The 24,593-nt window shown below is 38.3% G+C and overlaps 1 protein-coding gene across 3 annotated transcripts in view; it reads left to right on the top strand.

The window, feature by feature from the left end:
• Positions 1-19,681, top strand: part of NOSTRIN (nitric oxide synthase trafficking) — a 68,105-nt gene extending 48,424 nt beyond the window's left edge. For 2 of the 3 annotated variants that reach the window (XM_029225770.1, XM_029225772.1), the window contains exons 9-16: positions 1,109-1,207; positions 1,305-1,430; positions 8,814-8,922; positions 10,019-10,107; positions 12,914-13,039; positions 13,970-14,084; positions 15,181-15,270; positions 18,172-19,681. In XM_029225770.1, coding sequence (XP_029081603.1) covers positions 1,109-1,207; positions 1,305-1,430; positions 8,814-8,922; positions 10,019-10,107; positions 12,914-13,039; positions 13,970-14,084; positions 15,181-15,270; positions 18,172-18,308 — 891 coding nt within the window. In that variant the 3' untranslated portion in view covers positions 18,309-19,681. The remainder of the gene's footprint in view (positions 1-1,108; positions 1,208-1,304; positions 1,431-8,813; positions 8,923-10,018; positions 10,108-12,913; positions 13,040-13,969; positions 14,085-15,180; positions 15,271-18,171) is intronic. The other variant, XM_029225771.1, reaches the window with a different exon arrangement.
• Positions 19,682-24,593: the final 4,912 nt, after the last annotated feature.

Here is a 24,593-nt window from a genome sequence, read left to right as displayed (position 1 = left end):
ATGCCACCCACCAATTTGCCCAAGAAGGCTTTCTTCCTCAGGAAGGACTATTGATGAGTACTCTTTACTGTGTGGGAAGAAGCAGGGTGGGATGGCGGGTATGAAAGGAACCAACCTAGCCTCTGGATAAAGGGGGAAAGCCCAGGCCTTGTCCTTACAGAAACGGGATGAGGCATGTTGTCTTGGACACTTGCCACCTCTGTCGAAGCCCACGGGCTTCGGGGCACATACCCAGCAGCCTCCTATGGCCCTCGCAAGGCTTAGGAATGCCCCCTGCATTTCCACTTGACCCAGCCTTCTTGGACAATGCCTAGTCGCTGAGCGTCCCTGTATTTCCTCAAAACAAACAGTCTGTAGCTCAGCTAGCAGTGAGGGGTGAGAGTCAAATAACTAACTTTTTCTAAAATGTTAATGGCTGACAAGGCAAATGTGACCTCCCTTACTTTATTTACTCTTCCTAGCTAAAAGCCATAAAACTCTAAAAGTGGAATTTTTGTCATCCCGCATAAAACAGGGAGGCTGTGTTGCCACCTTCCAAGAGTGGTCTCTGACCCCCAGGCCTAATTTTAGGTCAGGATGATGAATTGATCAGACTTTAAGCTTCTGCTCTCATCACATAATTTCCTTAAGCAGAGAATTTGCATCTCATCGTCGTTGTCCCTGCCAGAACCGGCAGAATGCCTTGTATGTGCTGCAAACAATTCTAGAAATACTTAGTGTCTGACTGCATTTCCAAGATACAGACGTGGGTTTTACTGGGCTTCATTCTTTTTTTGGAACCCACAGATTCTTTTCAAATGATTCCTTTCTCCCCCTTCTTTGTGAACATCAGGTAACCTGTGGCATCCACCTATGTGCTTTTTGGCCCACAAAAGCCTGGAGAAAGTGTGTGAGTTAAATTGATCCTAATGGAGGATAAAATAAGACAGACATCAAATGACATTCCTGTCCTGGGAAACTACCCCCCTCCACAATGTGGATATAATGTAATCAAGAGGCACAGACAGGACGGCTCACTCAGACTTTCTTCGTTGTGTTTGTGCTTAGTGGGTGACTTCAGTTTTGTATAACAGTGGGCTGATCTAATCTCATTTTTCATCCTTCTCAGAGCATCCTGGAGCTGGAGAAGGAAAGAATTCAACTCTTATGCAATAACTTAAACCAGTACTCACAACATATTTCTGTTTTTGGCCAAACCCTGACCACAGTGAGTAGTAAAGAATTCGCCATCTCTGGTATGCATGGTAAGAACTGGCAGGAAACATGTCCTCTGCAACCTTGTTCTGCTTTCCTCGGCATTGCAGTGCCACACGCAGATCCACTGTGCCATCAGCAAGATAGATGTCGAAAATGATATCCAGGCTCTCATGGAAGAAACCGCAGTTTCATCTACAGAAAATAAATCTGAGTTCCTATTAACTGATTACTTTGTAAGTATGGGATGGAAGGAAGTTTCATTCATGGGAAACCTTAGTCATATACTGAGGGATTCATTTTGAAAAGAATTGAGAGCAATTGTAAAGGAAACGTATTGTTTAGGAAACAAAAATATTGACTTTTTCACAGTCCGTATAAATTTAAAAACTGTGTGGTTTACAGACTGGGCAATGCAAACCTGTCTTTGGTATTCTCTGCAAGGGAAGAACTCCAAACAGGGTTTTAGCCTGAATCTTTTTTTTTTTTTGAAGGAAATATTTTATTTACTTTTTTAATTTAAAAAAATTTTTTTATTTTATATTGGAACATAGTTGATTAACAATGTTGTGTTAGTTTCAGGTGTACAGCAAAGTGATTCAGTTATACATATATATGTATCTATTCCTTTATAAATTCTTTTCCCATTTAGGTTATTACAGAGTACTGAGCGGAGTTCCCTGTGCTATACAGTAGGTCCTTGTTCGTTATCTATTTTAAATATAGCAGTGTGTACATGTCAATCCCAAACTCCTGATCTGTCCCTTCCCCCAAGACTGAATCTTCACACTCTATAAATAATTACTTACTGTGTATCACATTGGTTTGTCTATTGCTGCATAACAACTTACCCCCAAACTCAACAGCTTGAAGCAAACATTTATTATCTCAGAGTTTCTGTGGGTCAGAAATCCAGGTGTGGGTTAGCTGGGTGCCCGAGTCCCACACAGGGCTGTAATCAAGGTGTCAGCTGGGAACGCAGACATCTCAGTGCTCTACTGGGAGATGATCTGCTTCTAAGCTCACTCACGTGGCTGATGGCAAGCCTCTGGTCCTCGGGAACGGTTTTAGCTGGAGATATCAGTTCCTTGCCGTGTGGGTCTCTCCATCTATGGAGAGCTCACAGCATATCAGCCTGCTTCCCCTGGAACTAGCAACGCAGGAGAGACAGAGCCAGAGTGTCCAAGATGGAAGCATAGTCTTTTATAAGCTAATCTCAGAAGTGACATCTCATCAGATTCTATTTGTTAGAAGCAAGTCAATAAACAGCCCACACTCAAGGGGAAGGGATCACACAGAGGCATGAATCTTAGGAGGTGCAAATTATTGTCAGCATCCTTTCTGGTCCTTGCCTTTGAAAAACTTTAACCTAATTAGAGGATTATATCTTTTCTTTTTTCTTCTGGTTTTATTGAGATATAATGAACATACAGCACTGTATAAGTTTCAGGTGTACACCATAATGATTTGACTTACATACATCATGAAATGATTACACGAGTTTAGTGAACATCCGTTATCTCATATAGATAGAACCTTAAAAAAATAGAAAAAAAAACTTTTTCCTTGTGATGAGAGCTCTTAGGGTTTACTATCCTAACAGCTTTCATATATAACACACAGCAGTGTTCATTCTATTATCATGCTGTGCGTTACATGCCCAGTACTTACTTTTCTTGTAACTGGAAGTTTGTACCTTTTGACCACCTTCATCCAATTCCTCCTCTCCCCAGCGCTCACCTCGGGTAACCACAAATCTGATCTTTTTCTATGAGCTTGTTTGTTTTTGAAGTATAATTGACCTACAACATGATGTTGGTTCCTGGACCACAACACAGTGATTCGATATTTCTATACATTACAAAATGATCACCATGATAAAGTTAGTAGTTATCTGTAACCCTACAAAGTTATCACATTATTATTGACTAATATTCCCCACACTGTACATTTCATACCTATGATTCATTTATTGTGTAACTGAAAGTTTGTACCTCTTAAATCTCTCTCACCTATTTCTTTCCTCCTCTACCCTCTCCCCTGTCAACCACCTGTTTGTTCTCTATACCTATGATTCTGTTTTTGTTTAGTTGTGTTTGTTCCTTTGTTTTTTTAGATTCCACTGTAAGTGAAATCATGCAGTATTTGTTTTTCTTTGTCTGGCTTATTTCATTTAGAATAATACCTTCTAGGTCCATCCATGTTGTCACAAATGGCAAGATTTCATTCTTTTTTGTGGCTGAGTAATATTCCATTATATATATATAACAAATCTTCTTTATCCATTCATCTATTGATGGGAACTTAGGTTGCTTCAGTATCTTGGCTATTGTAAATAATGCTGCAATGAACACTGGGGTGCATATATCTTTTCAAATTAATGTTTTTGCTTTCGTCAGGTATATACCCAGGAGTAGAACTGCTGGATTGTATGGTAGTTTCCACCAACAGTGTACCACAGTTCCCTTTTCCCCATATCCTCACCAACACTTATTTGTTGTCTTTTTAATGATGGCCGTTCTGACAGGTGTGAGGTGATAGCTCACTGTGGTTCTGATTTGCATTTCCCTGATAATTAGTAATGTTGAGCATCTTTTCATGTGCCTGTTGGCCATCTGTACGTCTTCTCTGGAAAAATGTCTATTCAGGTCCTCTGCCCAGTTTTTAATTGGGTTGTTTGGTTTTTTTGATGTTGAATTGTATGAGTTCCTTGTATATTTTGGATATTAACCCCTTGTCAGATAAATCATTTGCAAATTTCTTCTCCCATTCAGTAGGTAGCCTTTTCGTTTTCTTGGAAGTTTCATTTGTGTTTTGTTGACGTTTCTTCCACTGTGCAAAAGTTTTTAGTTTGATGTAGTCTCATTTGTTTATTTTTGCTTTTGTTCCCCTTGCCTGAGACATATTCAAAAAAATATTGTTAAGACCAGTGTCAAAGAATGTTCTGCCTGTGTTTTCTTCTAGAAGTTTTATGGTTTCAAGTCTTACATTTAAGTTTTTAATCCATTTTGAGTTTATTTTATTAATTTTTTATTGAAGTATAGTTGATTTATAATGTGTTAATTACTACTATACAGCAAAGTGATTCAGTTATACACATATATATATATATATATTCTTTCTTTATGTTCTTTTCCATTATGGTTTATCATAGGATATTGAATATAGTCCTCTGTGCTATACAGTAGGACCTTGTTGTTTATCTAGTCTATATATAAAAGCTGACATCTGCTAACCCAAACTCCCACTCCATCCCTTCCCCATCCCCCTTCCCCTTGGCAACCACCAGTCTGTTTTCTATGTCCATAATTCTGGTTTTGTTGTTGTTGTTGTCAGTGTTTTTATTTTCTTCCAGTTTTTTCAATATTTTTTTTACATCTTTATTGGAGTATAATTGCTTTACAATGGTGTGTTAGTTTCTGCTTTATAACAAAGTGAATCAGTTATACATATACATATGTTCCCATATCTCTTTCCTCTTGCGTCTCCCTCCCTCCCACTCTCCCTATCCCACCCCTCTAGGTGGTCACAAAGCACCGAGCTGATCTCCCTGTGCTATGCGGCTGCTTCCCACTAGCTATCTATTTTACATTTCTGTTTTGTAGATAGGTTTATTTGTGTCATATTTTAGATTCCACATATAAGTGATATCATATGGTATTTGTCTTTCTCTTTCTGACTTACTTCACTTATTATGATAGTCTCTAGTTGCATCCATGTTGCTGCAAATGGCATTTTTCTGTTCTTTTTATGGTGAGTAGTATTACATTGTATATATGTACCACGTATTCTTTATCCATTTGTCTGTCAGTGGACATTTAGGTTGTTTCCATGTCTTGGCTATTGTGAATAGTGCTGCTGTGAACATAGGGGCACATGTGTCTTTTTGAATTACAGTTTTGTCTGGATATATGCCCAGGAGTCGGATTGCTGGATTATATGGTAATTCTATTTTTAGTTTTCTGAGGAAACTCTATACTGTTTTCCACAGTGGCTGCACCAACTTACATTCCCACCAACAGTGTACGAGAGTTCCCTTTTCTCCACACCCTCTCCAGCATTTGTTATTTGTAGACTTTTTAATGATGGCCATTCTGACTGGTGTGAGGTGATACCTCATTTTAGTTTTGATTTGTGTTTCTCTGATAATTAGTGATGTTGAACATCCTTTCTTGTGCCTGTTGGCCATCTATATGTCTTCTTTGGAGAAATGTCTCTTTAGGTCTTCTGCCCATTTTTGGATTGGGTTTTTTGTTTTCTTGTTGTTGAGTTGTATGAGCTGCTTGTATATTTTGGAAATTAAGCCCTTGTCGTTCGCATCTTTTGCAAATATTTTCTCCCATTCTGTAGGTTATTTCTTCGTTTTGTTTATGCTTTCCTTTGCTGTGAAAAAGCTTGTAAGTTTGACTAGTTCTCATTTGTTTATTTTTGTTTTTATTTCTATTGCCTTGGGAGACTGACCTAAGAAAACATTGGTACAATTTATGTCGGAGAGTGTTTTGCCTGTGTTCTCTTCTAGGAGTTTTATGGTGTTATGTCTTATGTTTAAGTCTTTAAGCCATTTTGAGTTTATTTTTATATATGGTGAGAGAAAGTAATCCAGTTTGATTCTTTTGCATGTAGCTGTCCAGTTTTCCCAGCACCATTTTTTTTTTTTTTTTTTTTTTGCGGTACGCGGGCCTGTCCCTGTTGTGGCCTCTCCCGTTGCGGAGCACAGGCTCCGGACGCGCAGGCGCAGCGGCCATGGCTCACGGGCCCAGCCGCTCCGCGGCATGTGGGATCCTCCTGGACCGGGGCATGAACTTGCGTCCCCTGCATCGGCAGGCGGACCCCCAACCACTGCGCCACCAGGGAAGCCCCCAACACCATTTTTTGAAGAGGCTTTTTCTCATTGTATATTCTTCCTCCTTTGTCATAAATTAATTGCCATTCCAGAGGCTTATTTTGAGGACATTTAGGTGATTCTACTATCACATGACCTTCCTTGCTAAAAACTGATCAGTGTCCCTGGTCAGAGCCCAGACATCTTGCCTGTTTGCTCTCTTGGGCTAAATTCTTTATCTTCTTGGGTCAGGTCATGCCTCAAAGATTTTGTCCTTCACTCCCTTCTTGTTAGTTTTAATTGTAGTGTGCTAGATGCTGATCATTAATTACCAAAATCTGCAGGAAAAAACTCCTGGTTGCTCCTTCTTGGGCCCTCTGCTGTATTTCACTCAGACTTCCAAGGTCACCCCTCTCTCTGTGTAAAACTGGACCACTGGTCATGTCCTCCTATAAGAGTAAAAGTATAGCCAAAACCAACATCCCAGGACCCCCACTCAGGGAACAAGAGATGAGGGGAGAGGGGAAGGCAGTTAGATCTGGCATAATAATGAATTCTGACCGGCTTTCTCCTTCCCACCATCTAAACAGCAAGAAGTGGCCGGCTGTTTCTTTAATTGAATCTTTTTTTCCGACCCTGGCAAAGGCAAAGCAAATTAGCAATAGCAATGTCTGTTAAAGCAGAAACAAAGGTGGAGATGGAAGTGGAAAGGAAGATTTGATTACATGGGGAAAGTACCTTTTTTTTTTTCTTCCAGACCGTGTAGGTGATCCCTGAGATGGGAAAATGTACAATAAAATATATCTATTACTTTCTTGTAAAAATGCCTCTATCAGCTAACCTGTCAATAAAATAAGGGTCATTCTCCTTGAAAATGTGACTAAGCTCCTATTGAAATGTAAAGAAGTAGCCACAATGGTTTATCTTATTTGATGTGCCCATGGGAATTTTTGGTTTCTATGAAATTTCAGTGCACCAGAACTAACGACTATGTATCTGTTGTCTAAGAGAATGGACTGTATTTCCAAATGGGTGAATAGGATTGTCCTAATATTCTTAAAGCAAAACACCTCCCAAATCTGACTTTATAGTCATTGGCAATAAGTGTAGACTGGCTTTTATAGAGTGCTATGAAATTTACATGAACGAGGGTAAGACAGGAGAACTATCTGAATGTGAATATTGGAGGGCTGGTGATTAGTGTGAAAAATATTTGTAAGGTGACTGTAAAGGCCATGTTCAAAAGATTGTATCTGCAGTTTAAATGCCTCCTCTGGTTTTGATCTTTTTTCTGACAAATTTTTGGAAGAGAAGGACAAATTTAAGAAAGTTAATGACGGCAGTTTAATCTATCTCAAGTTGATCCAGTAGTGATCTATCCGTGGAAATACATTTGTGAACAATATAGGCATCCCCAAAGAAACCAAATGAAGTCTTGGACTGGCATGAGAGTCAGATTATGAGGTGCATTCCTCCAGCAAGGAAGGACTGAGGGTTGGACTGAAGCATCCTTGCAGTTCACTCGGAGCTCACCTGCGGAGGTAACGTCAGCTTGGGCCTCAGCCTCAGGCAGACATGTGAAGGAGTGGACTCTGGTGGAGAATTGGGAGTCACAGGAGTTGGGTTTCATCAGTAATTACTTACTAGCTGTTTCGTCTTGGGCCTTCATTTATTTCTGAGTGTCACAGGTAAAATGGGGAAAATAAAACCAATCTTGTCGAGTTGTTATAAGAATCACAAAGAGTCACATGTAATAAAGGATATAGAGAAAATTTTTATAATATATAATACACAGTATGTATATTAAATATTTTAGTCTCTACATTATATTTTTGTAAAGGCTATTATTCTCTTTGCTCTAAATCTTCTCTTCTCTTTCTTCAGGACAGTCTATCTAAAGCTAATCTCTCCACCAATTTTCAGGGTCCTCGCTTTTCTCCTTCCTACCAGATAAGTCCTGACTCCTGCACTTCCATCTTCAGTCATCAGTTTTCCCTCTCTCTCCAAGGTTTCTGTCCATCTACTGCACTTATGTTCAGCCACCTCCCAACCTGACCCTAACATCCTTTTTTTTTTTTCACATAAAGGTTTTAATCATTTTAAGTTGCATATCACTGTAGGATATTTGCTTTGACTTGTTACTAGGCATTTAAACTGTGTCCTAAGATCCTTTTTTTTCTTTCAACTCTGGAAATAATGTATATGAAAGCTCTGCTATTGTTAATGGTTCTCATAACCTACATGATAAAATCCCTACTTCAGCCTGAAAATCTGACCTAAACTACTTAGACAATTTTTTCTTCCACTACATTTGCTCAAGCAACTGGTCTGTTTATTGTTCCCCATACATTTCACACAACTCTCCCTCTGTCCTTTGCTTGTGCCATTTCTCCTGCAAGGAGTACGCTTTGCCCTCCTACCCCTCAACTGAAATGTGCTGGTTAAGTCAGCTAGTCTCCTTGAAGCTTTCATGCCCCTTCCCTTGGTGAACCACATGCTCCTATGAAATAGCCATAGTAACGTTCACCCTCCAAGAATAACTTTTATCTATTAAAGAAAGTGCTCAGCTATACACTTACAAGTTGTAAACGAGGAGCTGTCTTCTTATTCAGTAGGTCTAGAAAAGGTAGACCAATCTGTAGAAAACCAGAGGTTACCCTGCTTTTATTTTTTTTTACTTTTTTCTTCCATCAAGTTAAAATTGAATACAGTCAGTGAAAGTCTCAGTGCAACTAGGAGTAGCAACTCTTACTTTTTTCCCTTTAAATTGTTAAACTTCCTTTTTTTTTTCCTAAAGGAAGAAGATCCTAAAAATGCAATGAGTAAAGAGCGACAGGCATCTTCAATAAAGTCAAAACTGTTGAGACTGCAAAAAGATATTGAAAAAGCCTCACGAGACCAGGAAGGTGTGTAATTACCTCTTTGACTGGCCTGGTAAGGGAAAGTATTCTACTCGGAGGTTTCATCCAGAGTTAGGGTGATTCTGCTTTTGCTGACTGGTGCAGAGATCATCTCATTTAAAAGACCAAATATAAAACCTAATTTGTGTGAATAAAGAAAAATGAAAAAGCAAGGAGAGAGCAAAAAAAATTGAAAATGACATTCTGGTCTGTGAGATCTATACAAGTACTATACCACCATTTCCAGAAGTGTAGCATTTTACAGTGTTCCTGAAATTGGCTGATATGAGGGACAATTCGTTTAGTTTAAAAGACAGTAAACCTCCTGTGTACAAGGCTTTTCATTTTCTTGTGTTTATTTATTTCCCCCATATTATTTTATTTTATTCTATTGGGGGGTGCTAATTGGTTGTTTTTAAATTTTTTTAATTTATATAAATTTTTTTAATTGAAATATAATTGACGTACAACACTACATTAGTTCTAGGTGTACAACATAATGATTCAGTATTTCTATACATTACAGAATGATCACCACTTGTTTGTTTCTTTTTAAACTAACTTCCTGAATGATGTGAAAGTCATTCAAATTAAATCCTATACTTAGACGTTAGGTATGTGAGAACGTGAAGCAGCTCTAAAGTGTTACAGGTAATAAAAACAACTCCACTTTTATGATTCTGATATGTAGAGCTTATTTTATGTGGACCAGAGAACCCTGTTGCAATGTAATACGTGATAGGAAATCCAAGAGAGCAAAATGTTTAGAAATGTAAATATCAGTGGAGGAGAGCTTAACATGGCGGTAAATGTTAGGAATCCACCATGGAATGGGTCAACAAGGAAGATGCAAAATCTCATCTTGAAAAATAACAATCAAGACTCCTTAAGCACCAGCATTTCTCAAATCCCATTAAATGAAGGTACAGGTCACCCATTCAGTAAAATTTAGTAACAACTACACACAGAAACAGCCCCAGCCATTTGGGAAATGCTCCCGGCATCACTTCTGGGCTCAGGCTCTCTCCGAGTATAACCACCTGCCAGTTGTGTCCCACTAGGACCAGAGGAACAGAGACTGACAGCCTTATTTCACTTTCAGGCCTGGAACGAATGCTGAAAGCATACTCCAGCCACCCCTGCTTCTCAGACACAGAGAGCCAAAAAAGCACAGCAGCCTTAATGGACGAGGTAAACATTTGCAGAATGCCATTTCCTAGATTTAATGATGAAGGAGCTATTTTGGGAATGCTTGTTTTCTGGACCATTTGACCTCTGTTTGCCTTTCCTTTCTCATGACATACAACAGTCTAGTCGGAGAGCTTGTACACTCAGCTCCTTGACAAGTGGTTTGAGGAATCTGGAAAAATCCAGCTACTTAGAAATGTTTGATTTAGTGTCCTCCCAGGGGGGAAAAAAAAGTGCCTAAAATAGAATTCCCCCAAATAGAATCATTCAATTAAGGTCTGAAGACCATGTGTACTTTACTCCAGTTAACAGATGTGACCAAAAACACAGCGTCTGCATTCAGAGAGGCCTGCATCTAGCTCTGCCTTTTACAGGGACCTGGGACAAGTTTAGTTTTCTCATCTTTAAAGAGGGATGTTGCTACCTAAGGGGTTTTGTGAGGATGATGCATTATTTAGAAAATGCTAGCACAGGGCACAGAGGAGAATTGAAATCCTGGTAATTATCATTGAGATGCTGTTTTCCATTCATCCTTGAGCTAACATCAGGGTCTTCCGAGTATAACAGGGGAAAGGAGAGATGTGGCCGCACAGAAGGAAGATGGCCGACTGGGGTGTGAGGCAAGAGCTTCCAGGGAAACAAGGAAAAAAACTTCAGAGGCCAAGGTTGTTTTGAAGGAAGGGGGACATACTGTCAGCGGAGGGCAGGGAGAGGCACCTCCGGGCCTTTTTGCTGAAAGGCTGGACTGCGGCAGCCCCGAGACATTTGTTGGGATTTGTGGGCAATGCAGCCTCTTCAGAAGAACCCACATTATAAGGGCAGTTAGTAAAGGCCCATGAATTTTAAACAGGAATAAAAATGAACAGATGCTATGACCTATGTGTACAAGATACAGGGTTTCTGCTGTGATTGGAGAGGAAGTTGACTGCGGTTAATCTGAGAAGAATTCAGGAAGAGATCAAAATTTTATCAATGTTTTGAAGGATCCAGGAAGCTGAACCAGCTTTCCTTACCTTGCACGTAGTCTAAACAACTCTCTTGTAAAAGTAGGTACCTAATAATTCTGTCCAAATGAGCAATTTCAATAGTTCTTTGGTAAAAGTAGACAGATGCAGCCAGGTACAGTTTATCTGTTTTTTAGCAGCTTCCTTTAATGGAGGTGGTGTTGCAGAAATAAACCTGACACTTTCTGTGAAAAGACAGGCCTGAATTCTGTTCACTTGGGAACAGAGGTCTAATATCCTTGCAGTGACATATGGCTACAATTTTTGTAAAATTATAAAACAGGCTGTTAGACATTTTCTGTGACAGCATAAAATGTTTAGTTAATTAATTCGATGTAAATGATATTTACCAAAAGAAAGTCATATGGAGCATTTTATGATGGCATTAAGTTTATTTCTTTGGGTTCTTGCATAAAATTTTGTCATTGACATAGAACACGTTATTAGGATCATCTTGGTACACAACTGGCCTGATTAACACAGTGGAGGATGCAAGATGGGAGATGATCTGACCCCTGAATTTATGGTGTTTATGATCTAGTGATGGAGCCTTCAAATAGTAGGTGCCAAATATCCGTGTAATTCGGTCACGCACGTCTGCCTCTAATGGAAGGAAACTCGTGATAGTGGTAGACTGACTTTGTGTTACGCAGAGAAGGTTTCTTGCAGGGAGAAGCTCTGTTTCACAGAAATTCTTCCTAATTCATTGACTCTTGGTCCTTGAAGTGCTATATTTGAAGCAAAAATGTTGGCAAGCCATATTCTCTGAGAAATTGTTGTGGAAACTGGAGGTATTTAGAGCAGATATTGTCTTTGGATACCGGCAGGAGCACCACAGAGCAGAGAGACTTCATCTGTGATGCTCTCAAGTGCAGACTAGATCTAAGGCTAGAAGCTATGGGGGAGCTTTTGATTTCATCCTAGCTGAGCCTGCCCACCATGCAGTGGATTGTTCCAAGGATTAGAGCCCTTCCCCATCGATTGGAGGTGTCTGGTCCATGGCTATGACCCCCTGGCTGGGATGTTAGGATTAGGAACCCCCAGGCGGGAGGTGTGGAAAAGGGAGAGACAATGGTGAGGAGAAGATTGGATAAGCAGACCCCTTCCAATATTTGGATTCTATGATTTGATTTACAACTTGACAGAGAAGTCATTATAAAGTTTCTAGCTCAAGGTCAAATCAGAACAGGGGAGACTAGGAGAATAGCTTTAGTTTCAGTCTTTATTTTTATATTCAAATACCCCAGAATATGGTTTCTAGTTTCCAGAAGTGTTATTGCAGACTTTCTGGGTAATATAAGACCTCACCTCTTCAAGAAACAATAACATAAACAACAAAACCCTGACTCACATCATTTTAGTTTGATTCTATTGATAAGAGTTCACTTCTGTTCTTTATGTTAAGTGCCCATGGCACCATTAACTTTCTTCAAAGCCTTCCGAAAGCCTACCTTCTGCAATCAACACTTATTATTCTCTACCTCATTCCTCAGCAGAAATTCGAGTAAAGCGATTCATTGCCACAAAATGCTGAGTAATATACCTATCAAGGTTTCTGGTTTATCTTATTTACAAGGGTCTAGAATACGACACACTCAACAACTAAGGCTTTCCTCTAGACTACTTAAAGTGTCCATTGTTTTTCTCTCTTCAGCATTTTCTGCATGAGTTGCAAATGAGTTGAATGTGTATTTTTCTGGACCTCTTTGTCATTTTGGAAGTTATCCTGATATCCCTTTACCCACGCAGTTGTGCCTCAAAATTTTCTAGAAGTTTACTCATATGGTCAAATGATGTATCCACAGAATAACTTGAAACTAAAGCTTTTGCAAGCAAACGCCTATAAACTGTCATCCGTCTTAGCAGAACTTGAGCAAAGACCTCAACCCAGCCATGTCTGTAGTAACTCCATCTTCAAGTGGAAAGAAAAGGTAAGCATTTAAGAGGTTGGCTATAATTTCTGGACTGGGCTTGCTGGGTGGAATGGCTTAAGGCAGCAACAGGCCAAAAAAACTGTTACGAATTATATATGCCATATGCTCAGATCCCCAGTTGCACAATTTTAAGATACATTTATTTATTTTTTGAGCACAGTAACAAGAGCTAAACACAAATGAATACATGCTTTGTATTCATATATAAATTAATGAGTTAAAAACACTTTGGGTTCCTTCTTCCTTCTCATACTTCTCACTTTATCCTTTGAACGGGCTGTTATAGTAAAATTTTCTATTAAATCAAAATCTTAGTATTCATACAGACCTAAACTGTAAGATTTTGTGATATGCAGTAGTCTCATCCATTTAACGTAGCACATAATGTAGAGAATGCGTGTGCACAACTTAAAAAATTCACACACATGAATTTTCCCAGTGTTACACTCTAGGAATTGATGAGCGTGTGAATATACACAGGTAGCTGTTTTCCATTTCCTACAAGAAGAGGGAGCTGTAACCACCTTGTGATGAAGGGACAGTTTTCTTTCCAAGAGACTCAAGCTCTAAAAGGGTCTCAGTCATTGACAGAGTCATGATCATTTCACTTGCTTTAAAACCAAGTTGAATTTGTAGAAGTAATGCTGGAAATGTTACTATTTGGCCTAGGGATACAGGTCAGAATTGCAAATACAGGCTATAAAATATGGTAATTGTCTAATTCTGAAAATATTAAGGTCTCAGAAACAAGAATGTGCTAGAGTAGGGTTTAGGAATGTATTGAATTTTTTCTTTATACCCTCCTCCCAACAATTGAAAAACAAATTCCTGAGGAAAACAGCTGCAGAATAGTTACTTTTCACAAATACTTTTGATGACAATGTTGTAAAAAATGACTTTTTTTTTTTTTTTTAACTATTCAAACAGCAGCAGACACATAGTTCTGTAAAAATATCTCGGCCTTTTCTGACAAAGAGATTAGAGAATGTTGTGAGCAGGTCATCTTCTGGTGGGCAGAGAATTCCAAGTTCTTCATCTACAGGTAATCTCATGCCCAGAATAATTTGGGGCTGGATCCTATCAGTAAAGCACATTGCCAAAATTATATTTTATTTTCAGAGCCACATTGACATAAATCGGCTCAAAGAAATTTACATTTCAATTAGGACTGATTAATTTGTTAAAATGTGTAGCTTTCTGTGCAAATGTCATCCAAAAGGTGGGAAGGACTCAAGAAGATTGGAGGGTTGGGAAAAGAATTCTCTAATATGAGAAGGTACCTCCAGTCACTGGCATCCATGTTATTCAGACAGCCTGCAATTTGCTGCCCACACATTCAGCCTGGAAACTTTGGGAGGACTCTACAGTTTTGTCTCCACAGACTCCTCCAAAGGGTCATGCAAATCCCAACCTCTGTTCAGGAAACAGGGTGATCCCAAGGCCTACCCACCCACTGTGTTCAGCCACCTGACTTAGTCATTTTCCATCCACACCCCCACTGCCTTTTACCTTTCCACACACACACACACACACACGCAAGCACCCGTCATCTGTGATTGTTCAACTATAGTTACCATAACATTGACTCTCTAGATTCTTGATTAGAACTTGGCAAAAAAGTTTCAATCAAACACAGGCCATTGTAGTCCACATGGTATGTTAAAGACTCGTGGTTGCATTGTTTGAGAAACAGTTCCCTAAGTACCTTGGGATGATGGAGGAAGCACCTGCTCCAAGTTTCTCCTATCTATTCCTGATTGGCAAAACTGGTGCTGGTTTTCCAAAACATGAATACAGTTACCACACAGCTTAGCTAACTGATGTTGATTAAGTTCACGTGGGAAACAATTTAAAATTGTCATTATTATTACTACTACAGTAACTTTTTGTCCAGACTTATTTTCTATGTTAGAGCTTTTGATTATGTAATATACACAGTTCATCCACATAGTATGTACATCAGAAATGGTTACTGAATCAAAGAGTGAATGTTATATACAATTATAAACTTTCCTTTTGGGAAGATTTCAGTATATTTAAGCTCTGCACTACACGGCTGAAAAACTAGACCACTTCCCACCATGTTCATCTTGCCTACTGACCCAGCATTAGTCATTATAACTTGATCCAACTTTCAGCCTCCGGTGTGACCCAGCTCGGCAACGGTCTCTGCAAGGCCTTATATTCTTTCCAAGCCAGGCAAGATGATGAATTGAATTTGGAAAAAGGTAAGAATCATTCTCAAATAGTTGAATTGCCTTCCCATGGTGAAATTTTTAACTTGAATAAAACTCTTGTCTTAGCCTTAAAAGTTATTACCAGGTCATGCATTCATAGCCTGGCTGTTATCAGACTAAGTTCAAATCTATTATTTGACTGACTACTTATTCTTTGGTTTCTTCTTCCCTCTTAGATGTTTGCTGAAGAACAAAGATAAATAAATAAATAATTGCAGTTTGTCTTAAAAACAAGGATATGTATTACTCTTAACCAAATGAATATCTCTTATATATTAATTTTTTATCAAAGTATAATTGATTTGCAAGGTTGTGTTATTTTCAGGTGTATGGCATGGTGGTTCAGTTACATATACATGTATATATTTGTGTGTGTATACATGTATAGATATATATACACACATATATAAGTATACATCTGTATATATACACACACATACATGTTCTTTTTCAGATTCTTTTCCATTATAGGCTATTACAAGATACTGAATATAATTCCAGGTGCTATACAGTAGGTCCTTGTTGTTTATCTCTTTTATATATAGTAGTGTGTATATGTTAATCCCAAATTCCTAATTTATCCCACCCCCCCTTCCCTTTCGGTAACCATAAAATTGTTTTCTATGGAAAAAAAAAAGTTATTACCAGGTCAAAGCAGTTCAGGTTTATAATCACTCTTCTTAGAAGATAAAGCACATCAAAAAGAAAGCTCACATGATAAAAATAGCTAACACATTTGGTGTTTACTAGGTGCCAGACATTGCTCCAAACACATTGTCCAATTTAATATTCCTAAAAAACGTTTGAGGTTGGTATTATTTATGCCCATTTTATGACTGAGGCGACTGAGGCACAGAAGGGTTAAGTACCTTGGCTAAAGTCACCAGCAGTAGTGGCACAGGATTTGGACTCAGAAACTCAGAGTCACGCTCTTAATCACAGTGCTCCATTGGGGTAGAACGTCAGTAATGGAAAGTTATCAGAGAGGTAGCCCCACCTTTTTCCTTTTCAAAAAGTTACTCATACAAGAATGTGAAGTGACTTCCTCTCATGGCTTAGTCTAAGTGCCAGTTCTAAACCTGGTCAAAGGACTCCCAGCTTAATATTTCTCACACTTCTCTCTCAAAAAAGGGTTTTATGACCAATTAAAGGAATCAGACCCCCTTCTTTGTGTCACAGATTTTTGTTTAACGTGGAAAGGTTATTATATAATGGATGGTGTACACCCCAAGATTATTAAACAAGAGAAAGTCACCAGCCTCAACTTTCTCTGTGTGTCCAATTATCAACCACATTTGGATGGTAAGCTAAGGCAGGGATCTGGAAATGAAATGGTTAGTGAGAAAGAACTGTGTCATAGGAGAAAATTTATAATCCATGACCAGGACATGGTGCCCAGAACCAACAGAAAGTTGAGATGGATTTTGCAGCCAAACAACAGGGATACCATGTATTTGCTATTGGTTCATAGGTGCTTCCTTTTCAGTTTGCCAGTCAGAGTTCTCCAGGCAGTTACTTTTCCTTGTAGCTCAGACATAAGTAAAGACAAGAAAAAAGGAAAGTAGACTCTCTCCTGCATGCATCTTAAATCAATGTTGCCTTTAATTTAAAAGTTTTCAGTGTTATAGAAGTCAGTTCATTACTCATCATGTCATCCTAAGGCTACCTACACCAGTGAGTAAATGAAATGCAGTAGTCCCACTTTCCATATGAATTAAAACACACTTCCCAGATGCCACCTAGAACCCAGGGTCCTGAGTCTGAGTTACACAGTTAACACAAATTGATCATCTTGTCTTCAGTTCTGTTGGTTGCAAAGCCTACTTATACATTATATCCTGTGGGTTCTTTAAATGGAACGAGTTCGTTGGAGGCTTGGGGAAGCTGGTGATAAAATTTTAAGTTATTCGTTTGAATTCCGATAGTAGGCTGTGTCAGTCTACTGACCTGAGAGAACTCATTAGATGGAGACCTTAGCCTGAGAATGATCTCCTGCAAGAATAAATAGTGATGTGACTAAGGAGAGATAGAAGGGGGATCAGTGGTCTCCTTTGCCTTAGAAAGAAAATTACTGGGGAGAAGAATGAAAGAAAGAAAGACAGACTGAAAATGACCTCATGATGATGCTTAAAGATCAAGTAGCTCTTGGATCCTTAAGGAAGTGGGTATTTCCACTTTGATGTACAGGAAGCAGCCAGAGAGAAAGGACTCTCTCTTACAAGACAGGGAATAATGTGTTTTTTTTTTTCTTTTTAATAGAGAATTAGAGAAGAGCCATGGGTTTCCTAGGAATTCTGTTTATTTGAATCATTGCTTTAAAGGAGTATTTTCCTCAAATTGATATTTTATTCAAAGTATCTACATTGTTGAATAGGGAGTTATATCGTCATGCAAAGCTGTGAGTTGGAACTTTGGACTCTGAAGCTGGCTCATATAATGGAGAGAAGCTGCCTCGATCTAAAGAAAAGTCTGGAAGCTTGAGACATACTCTTAGTAGTCAACACACCAAACTATTTTGGCCACCAACATGAGGAACCCTTAAAGCACAGACACCAAGAAAGAGTTTGGGGATGACCCATCACCTCTATCCAAAGTGAGCCAGGCAGCACGAGGACATAGGATCCAAAGTGATTTTGTTTTTAATCAAACGATTTTATGGCACAACTTGTTGTCCATTACCTTACTCTATCTAATATTCTCTGCATTCTGCCTGCTTCGTGCAGAGGTGGTCAATAAATTTTGCTTCATCTGAATCACATGCAGAAAAATGATGCTACCAAGTGACTCCTTGAAAGCAGGATCTCCTTAAAAACTGTCTTACTGATCAGACTCGGGCACATGCTTAAGTGCAGAAACCCACTTGTTTAACTATATGTATGTGCATTTTTACAGGTGACATTGTGACTATACACAAGAAGAAAGATGAAGGATGGTGGTTTGGTTCTTTAAAGGGAAAGAAAGGCCATTTTCCTGCTGCTTATGTGGAGGAACTCCCTTCAAATGCCGGGGACACATCTTCACAAGCGTAAGCAAGATTCTGAAGGCATCGCCTTACACCCTGTAAATTATACAGTGTGGTGCAAATAAAGACAAATGCTGTGATCTTCTGTCTTTCTAACTGGGGGATGGTGATGTGACCTGCATGTCACAGTGCTTTGCACTTAGTTCTTTGAAACAGAGTCAGAAGACTGAGAGTAAAGGGAGGTGGGAAAGAGGCCTGATGGCTCCTAGAGTTTTCTAATTCTAAGAGACCCTAGAGATACCCTAATACAGCCTCTGCTCACAGAGAGAGAGAAAACTGAGTCCAGGGCAGTTCAGCCTGAAGTCAGCCTTCTGGTAGCACAACAGAGATTAGGACACAGATGTCTTTTTTCCTGAGGTCTTGGGTGGAAATAGCCACAGCAGGCCCACAAGAGGTCAAGCAGTGTCAGGGAGATGGGGGAGAACACAGATCAAGTCCAAGAAGAGGAGCTTAGCAGAGACAGGCAGGCAAGGCACCAGTGAGACAGACCCAGGTTAAGGACGTTAGAATAAAGGACCAGGAGCCAAGGCAAAGAGGCAGCGTGGTCGGAAGAGAGGGTGGTAGACGAGGACCATGTACCAGGCAGAGGAGTTCAGGGTAGAACGGAGTACCATCCTGAGCCAATGACCTTCTGAGGTACCCTCTACCCACAACCAGAACTGCTCTTAGAGTGAGGTCAAGTGTGAGCCAGAGACGGCTGGGGATCAGAGGATAAGAGCAAGGCAGATAGGAAAAGTGCCAGAAATTTCATGCCTCCTTGCCCAGTTGGAAACTTCATACGCCAATTCAGAAACCAGGAATTCTGCACTTCCCTTCCAGGTCACGATGTAAGGAATACCCTAAGCAACTTCCTAGTGAAAGACAGACACTTTAAGTGCTAATGAGTCTCTAGTTTGGATGGAAAGTTCTAGAAACTAGCATTTACTTGTCAAAATGGAAAATTTAGAGAGATTTATGCTGCTTCCTCAAATGCCCTATAACAGGAAAAGGTTGAGAATAAGAGCAGACCCCAAACTCTTCCCGAGGGGAACATTTTAGAATGAAGAGAAGTGGTACAGCAGCATCTTTCAGAAAATGACCTAAGTCAGTCTGGAGACCACACTCTCCATTGAATGGAAGGTCAAGGTACTGATGATAATACATCTGGGCAGATTTACTTTTGTGCCAAATAGACAGTCTGGCATTAAAGGAGTAATTAAAACCCATTCTATTACTCTCCTGCCCCCTACCTCTGTTTATTTTTTTTATCCTGTCAAATTTTATATTTTCACAATGGAAATTTTCAAACCAAGGTACATATATTTTTTTATACTCTGCACCATTACGCTCCTATAGCAGGATATAACTAACACATAGAGATATTTATAGATACAGATATCAGACCCGAAGGAGCACAAGTAAAATTTGTTATGTGAGACATAACTTACAGCCTAGAACAGATCAGAAGTTTTAACGTCATCCTTAATGGTGTATTAATGAAGACTTTCCACACGTAGAAAGTAGGCTGAATAATAGGCCATTAGACCATGAACTGAGATTTTGAATTTACATTTCCTCTTCTTCTGACTTCTTTCCATTAAGCCTTGATGGATAAAAAATTGTATAGCAATTGACTGTGGCCTACACTCGATCATTTGTATAGAGAAAGTGATGATAATGGTGGTTGGGCCCTGAAACTCTTTGGAAGTAATTTTCAAGGAGGGGGGGGGGCCTCTCTTTCTTCATAAAGCAGTTTTACTTTGTAAAGACATAAATGGTTTTCCTGGTTTAAAATGTTGCTGCAAATCCTTTTTGCATCTGTGATACGTAATTTTTAAACTTCAAAGAAATACTATAGTCTTAAACCAAATAAAAATACAAATATTGTTGGGGATAACAGACTTGGATATCTTTTTAGAAGGGGAAGAACTTTCTGGCAGGACAGGTACGGATGGTACTCCTTAGATTTAGGTAAAAAGTACATATTGGTAAGAATAATGATGTGCCCAAGTCTTCCACAGAGACTAAAATAATTTTTAATATGAATACTTTTAAACTTTTAATTGGGCTTTCTTAATTATACTCTACTAGGCAGTTTTCATATGTCAGGAAGTTTTTAGCAACATTAACAACCTGAAATATAGGCAGCAGAGGGAGGTCTGAGCCAGATTTTCACTAAAAATATCAAAAGCATTACTCTTGTCTTCTTTCAGGTAGAGTAAAAGCTTACTATCCATTATCCTGTCAACCAGAAAGATTAATTTTTTTTTTGCATTTTCAATTACTCATAATAATTAATATTCACAATGAATATTATGATCCATTTGGATCCATCAAAAAGTAATACAATATTTAGTTTGGGTTAAATTTTATCGTACAGTATCTTTAACTGATTAGTAATTGGAGCATAATGTACCTTTGTTCCAGCTTCCAAGAAAAAGTCTCCCCTCCCCCAAAGTCTTGATGGCCTTGGGGGGTAATCAGCCTAATTTGGAGAATCAAAATAACAACACATCCCATTGCCTGTGGCAATGTTTGTTAGTAGGAAAAATGTCTAACTCAGGGAAGATGGGCCTGGGGGCAGGGGATCAGGAGAAGGTGGGATTTTGAAGGGCGAACAGAAGTTACCATACAGAGTGGCTGGGGCACTATCACTCTGTCACTTCAATACTAAAAAGACAATGAGCCCTTTTCCTCAGAGAGCCCTTAGTCTCTCTTCTGAAAGGGAAACAGACCAGTAAACACAATACACTGTGATAAATGCTATAATAGGAGTATATCAAGAAGGTCATGAGAACATTTAGGAGGGGCATTAATTAGGATCAAGGAAGTCAGGGAAAGTCCAAACTGAGCAGGAGTCAGGCAAGTGGGAAGGGTGAGGTGGATGCTGTGGGCAGATAAGAAAGTACTGCATGTAACCCCTGGAAAATACACACGTAAAAAATTGATTACATACGAGGCCACAAAGTAAGACTCTAGAAACTGTGTGACCACAAGGTAAGTTAGAAATCATTAAGAAAAGGTTAAGTGAAAAAACCCTGTGTGTTTGGAGAACACATATATATGTGTCCCTGCACACATACAAATGCACATGTGCACACACACACACACACTTCTAAATAACACATGGACAAAGAATAAATCTTAATGGAAAATTTTAAATGTTAGAAATAAAAAATAAGAAAGTTACTACGTATTAAAACCTGTAGTTTCAGGAAAGCAGCTTAAAAAAAGTACTATAAGAAAAAGGAGAAAGGCTAAAATTAATGAATTAAGCATCCTAATTATGAATTTATGAAAACATCAGAAACAACATAAAGCAAATAAAAGAAATGAAAAAGATCAGAAATTAATGAAATATAAAACAAAATAAGGGGTTGAACAAAGCTATCCATTGGTTCTTTGAAAGGATTAATCAACTGAGCAAACCTCTAGCAAAATTAAGAATAAATAAACATTACTTCTAAGAAAAAAGTAGACATACTACAGATGCAGTAGATATCAAAAACTAAAATTATACATTATCAACTTTATACCAATTAATTTGCAAAAAATGTCAGCAAAAGAGATAAACTTCTCAAAAACGTATGCCTTATCAAAACTCAGGAAGAAATAGAATAACTGAATAATTCAGTAACTATTAAAAAAATTTAACGAGCATTCTAAAAACATCTTCCTACAAAGAAAACACAGGCCCACATAGTTTTATATGTGAGTTCAAAAACAGGAAGTCTTATTCAAACTTTTTGAGGAAACAGATAAAAAGGAACACATCTCAACTATTTTCAAGGGTCTAGGACCTAGGATAACTGTGACTCCAACATCCCATGAAGTTTATACAAAGGAAAATTAAAAGCCAATCTAATTCATGGCTATAGATGTAAAAATTTAAAACAAAAGTTTCACAAACTGAATCCAACGTTATTAAAAACAAAACAAAAAGGATTGCACACCATGACTAAGTTGGATTTATTCTAGGAAGGCAAGTTTAATTCAACTTCTTTTTTAAGCCTATTAATATAAATCTCCTCATTAGCTGATACAAGATGAAAATCTATAAAGATACAGAAAAACATGATAAAATCCAACAAACATTCATGATAATTACTTTTAGTTAACTGAAAATAGAAGAAAACTTTCTTGGCCTGGTCAACAAAAAAGAAAACAGCAAGTTTGGGAAACTACACATAGTGCAGTCTGGCCTGATAGAAAATTGATGCTCAGAAGATTAAATGACTTGCCTAACATCATGTATCAATTTTAATAGTAGAGCAAAGACTGGACCACATCTTAACCCTCAAATCTTTCTACATTACCAATGTTGGGCCGGAAAGCAGAATTTTTCACAAAAAAAAAAAGAGTATTCAAGATTTACCATTATACAGATCACATTTATTTGATCTCAAATATTGCCACTTTCTGAATTTTTGTAAAAATCTATCCAACTGAGTAAAATAACTTCATCCTTGAAGTTTTTCCCTTTGTTGGACCTTAGCTTCAGGAGCTACTTCCAGCTTGCTTGGTTGCTAAGGGAAAATGATAACATGTGTCTAAACTCCAAACATTCTTCACATATTTCACCATACATTGTTCACACTTCACACTACAGTATGTTTAACAATACCAAGAAAGGAGCTGATTTAAACAGCTCATATACTCTCCAGTTTACTTACTTAACTGACAGACTCTCTTTCTACTTAGATGAAACCCTTGTCTTTTTTCAGAAAGAGTCTTATTCTCAATTAGATTTGTCATTTAGTCAAGAATTGCCTGCAGAAATATCTTTACCTTCTAAGAATTTCTGGACATCTCAGCAACATGCCTGTAGGTATTACTGAACAAGTCAGCTCCTTTTCAAAGATGTAATTTTAATTTCCCATTAAATAATCCTATATTGAGTCTAGAAATGTGTTCGACATTAACAAATACTTACTAAGCTTCTACTATGTGTTAGATACTATGCTAGGGTGATACTAGGCACTTCACTGTCATGGTACACAAATTAAAATATAACTAATTGTCTCTGTACAAGAATCCTCTGAAGTGGAAGAGAAGCAACACATTCTAATCCTCATTAGCTGGGAAATCAAAACTTTAAATCCACTAGCAGTACATTTTAGCAGATTTTGTGCTGATTCTGTTTTTTTAACTTAATTAGTGATTGAGTTTAATTTTAGAGGGCTTGTTGTTCCATTTTACTACAAAATGTGGAATACGTTAGTCCACCCGATTTGGATTCCAGTTCAGTTTTACTACTTGTGTGCATTTGTTTCCCATTTAAGAAAATCTCTTATCTATGTATCTTGTGCTTTATTTCCGTACCAGGAAGACTGTAAATGCTTAAAAGTATTATTTCTTATTTACAACATAGCATCCTAAATAAAATGGATAGAGCAAATTTAATGGAATAGCTTGGTTTACCTTTCACATGTATTCAAAGCGCAATTTTCATAATGTATCAAACTTTAAAATTTAGGCTAATATACTAATAATGTTGACTCCAGAATATTCCTAGGTTGGCACAGAGCAAACCTCAAAAATTAGGGCATTTATACTTGATTGAACAGATAAAGACTTACGCATAAGTCAACAGTCCTCCATCCGCCATTTCCATAAAGACCTGGGTTAGTAAGTGCAGTCTGAATACCTAGAGATGGTTCTCAGTGAATCACTTGGGTTCTGAAGGCCAGGTACTAAGGATCCAGACAAAACATATTCCCCCTTTTTTTTTTCTTAATCATTATACTTCTATAGGAACAAAAAAGCAAAATTATATTATAAAAATTCAAATTTGTAAAAAGAACAAAAAACAAAAAAAAATTCAAATTTGTATAGAATCTTTGTTAAGAACTCTGTCTTCACATACTTCCTCTGCAATATAGCATAGAAAGGCATAAGGTAGAGTCTAGGTGAAGTTCATGGGTTAGGTGCCAGACTGCTGCCTGGGTTTGAATCCCAACTCTAACAACTTCCCAGCTATCTGACTTGAAGTTACTTACACTCTCTGTGCTTTGGATTCCTTATCTGTAGAACTAGGTTATGGATAGTACCTACCTCACAGGTTGTTGAGGGAATATAAATGAGGTGACATCTGTAAAGGGCTTAGAACAGTGCTGGGCACATAAGAAGAGTTAAGAAAGTACTAACTATTATTCTAAGGTGGCCAGCCCTAACCAATTCCCAATTCCAATTTTAGAATGAATCAACTTTCCAGGTGAGAAAAAAAATTGATATAAATTTCTATGGCTTAAGGCCCTTTGTTTGGTATGAGAGTGAACTTTATTCATACGTCTGACCTTGGATCCCAGCTGCA

This window comes from Monodon monoceros, unplaced genomic scaffold (genome assembly GCF_005190385.1).
Source record: "Monodon monoceros isolate NGI ecotype Baffin Bay Population unplaced genomic scaffold, NGI_Narwhal_1 Super_Scaffold_16, whole genome shotgun sequence".
NCBI classification, from domain to species: domain Eukaryota; kingdom Metazoa; phylum Chordata; class Mammalia; order Artiodactyla; family Monodontidae; genus Monodon; species Monodon monoceros.
This window is presented reverse-complemented; position numbering and strand designations above follow the sequence as displayed.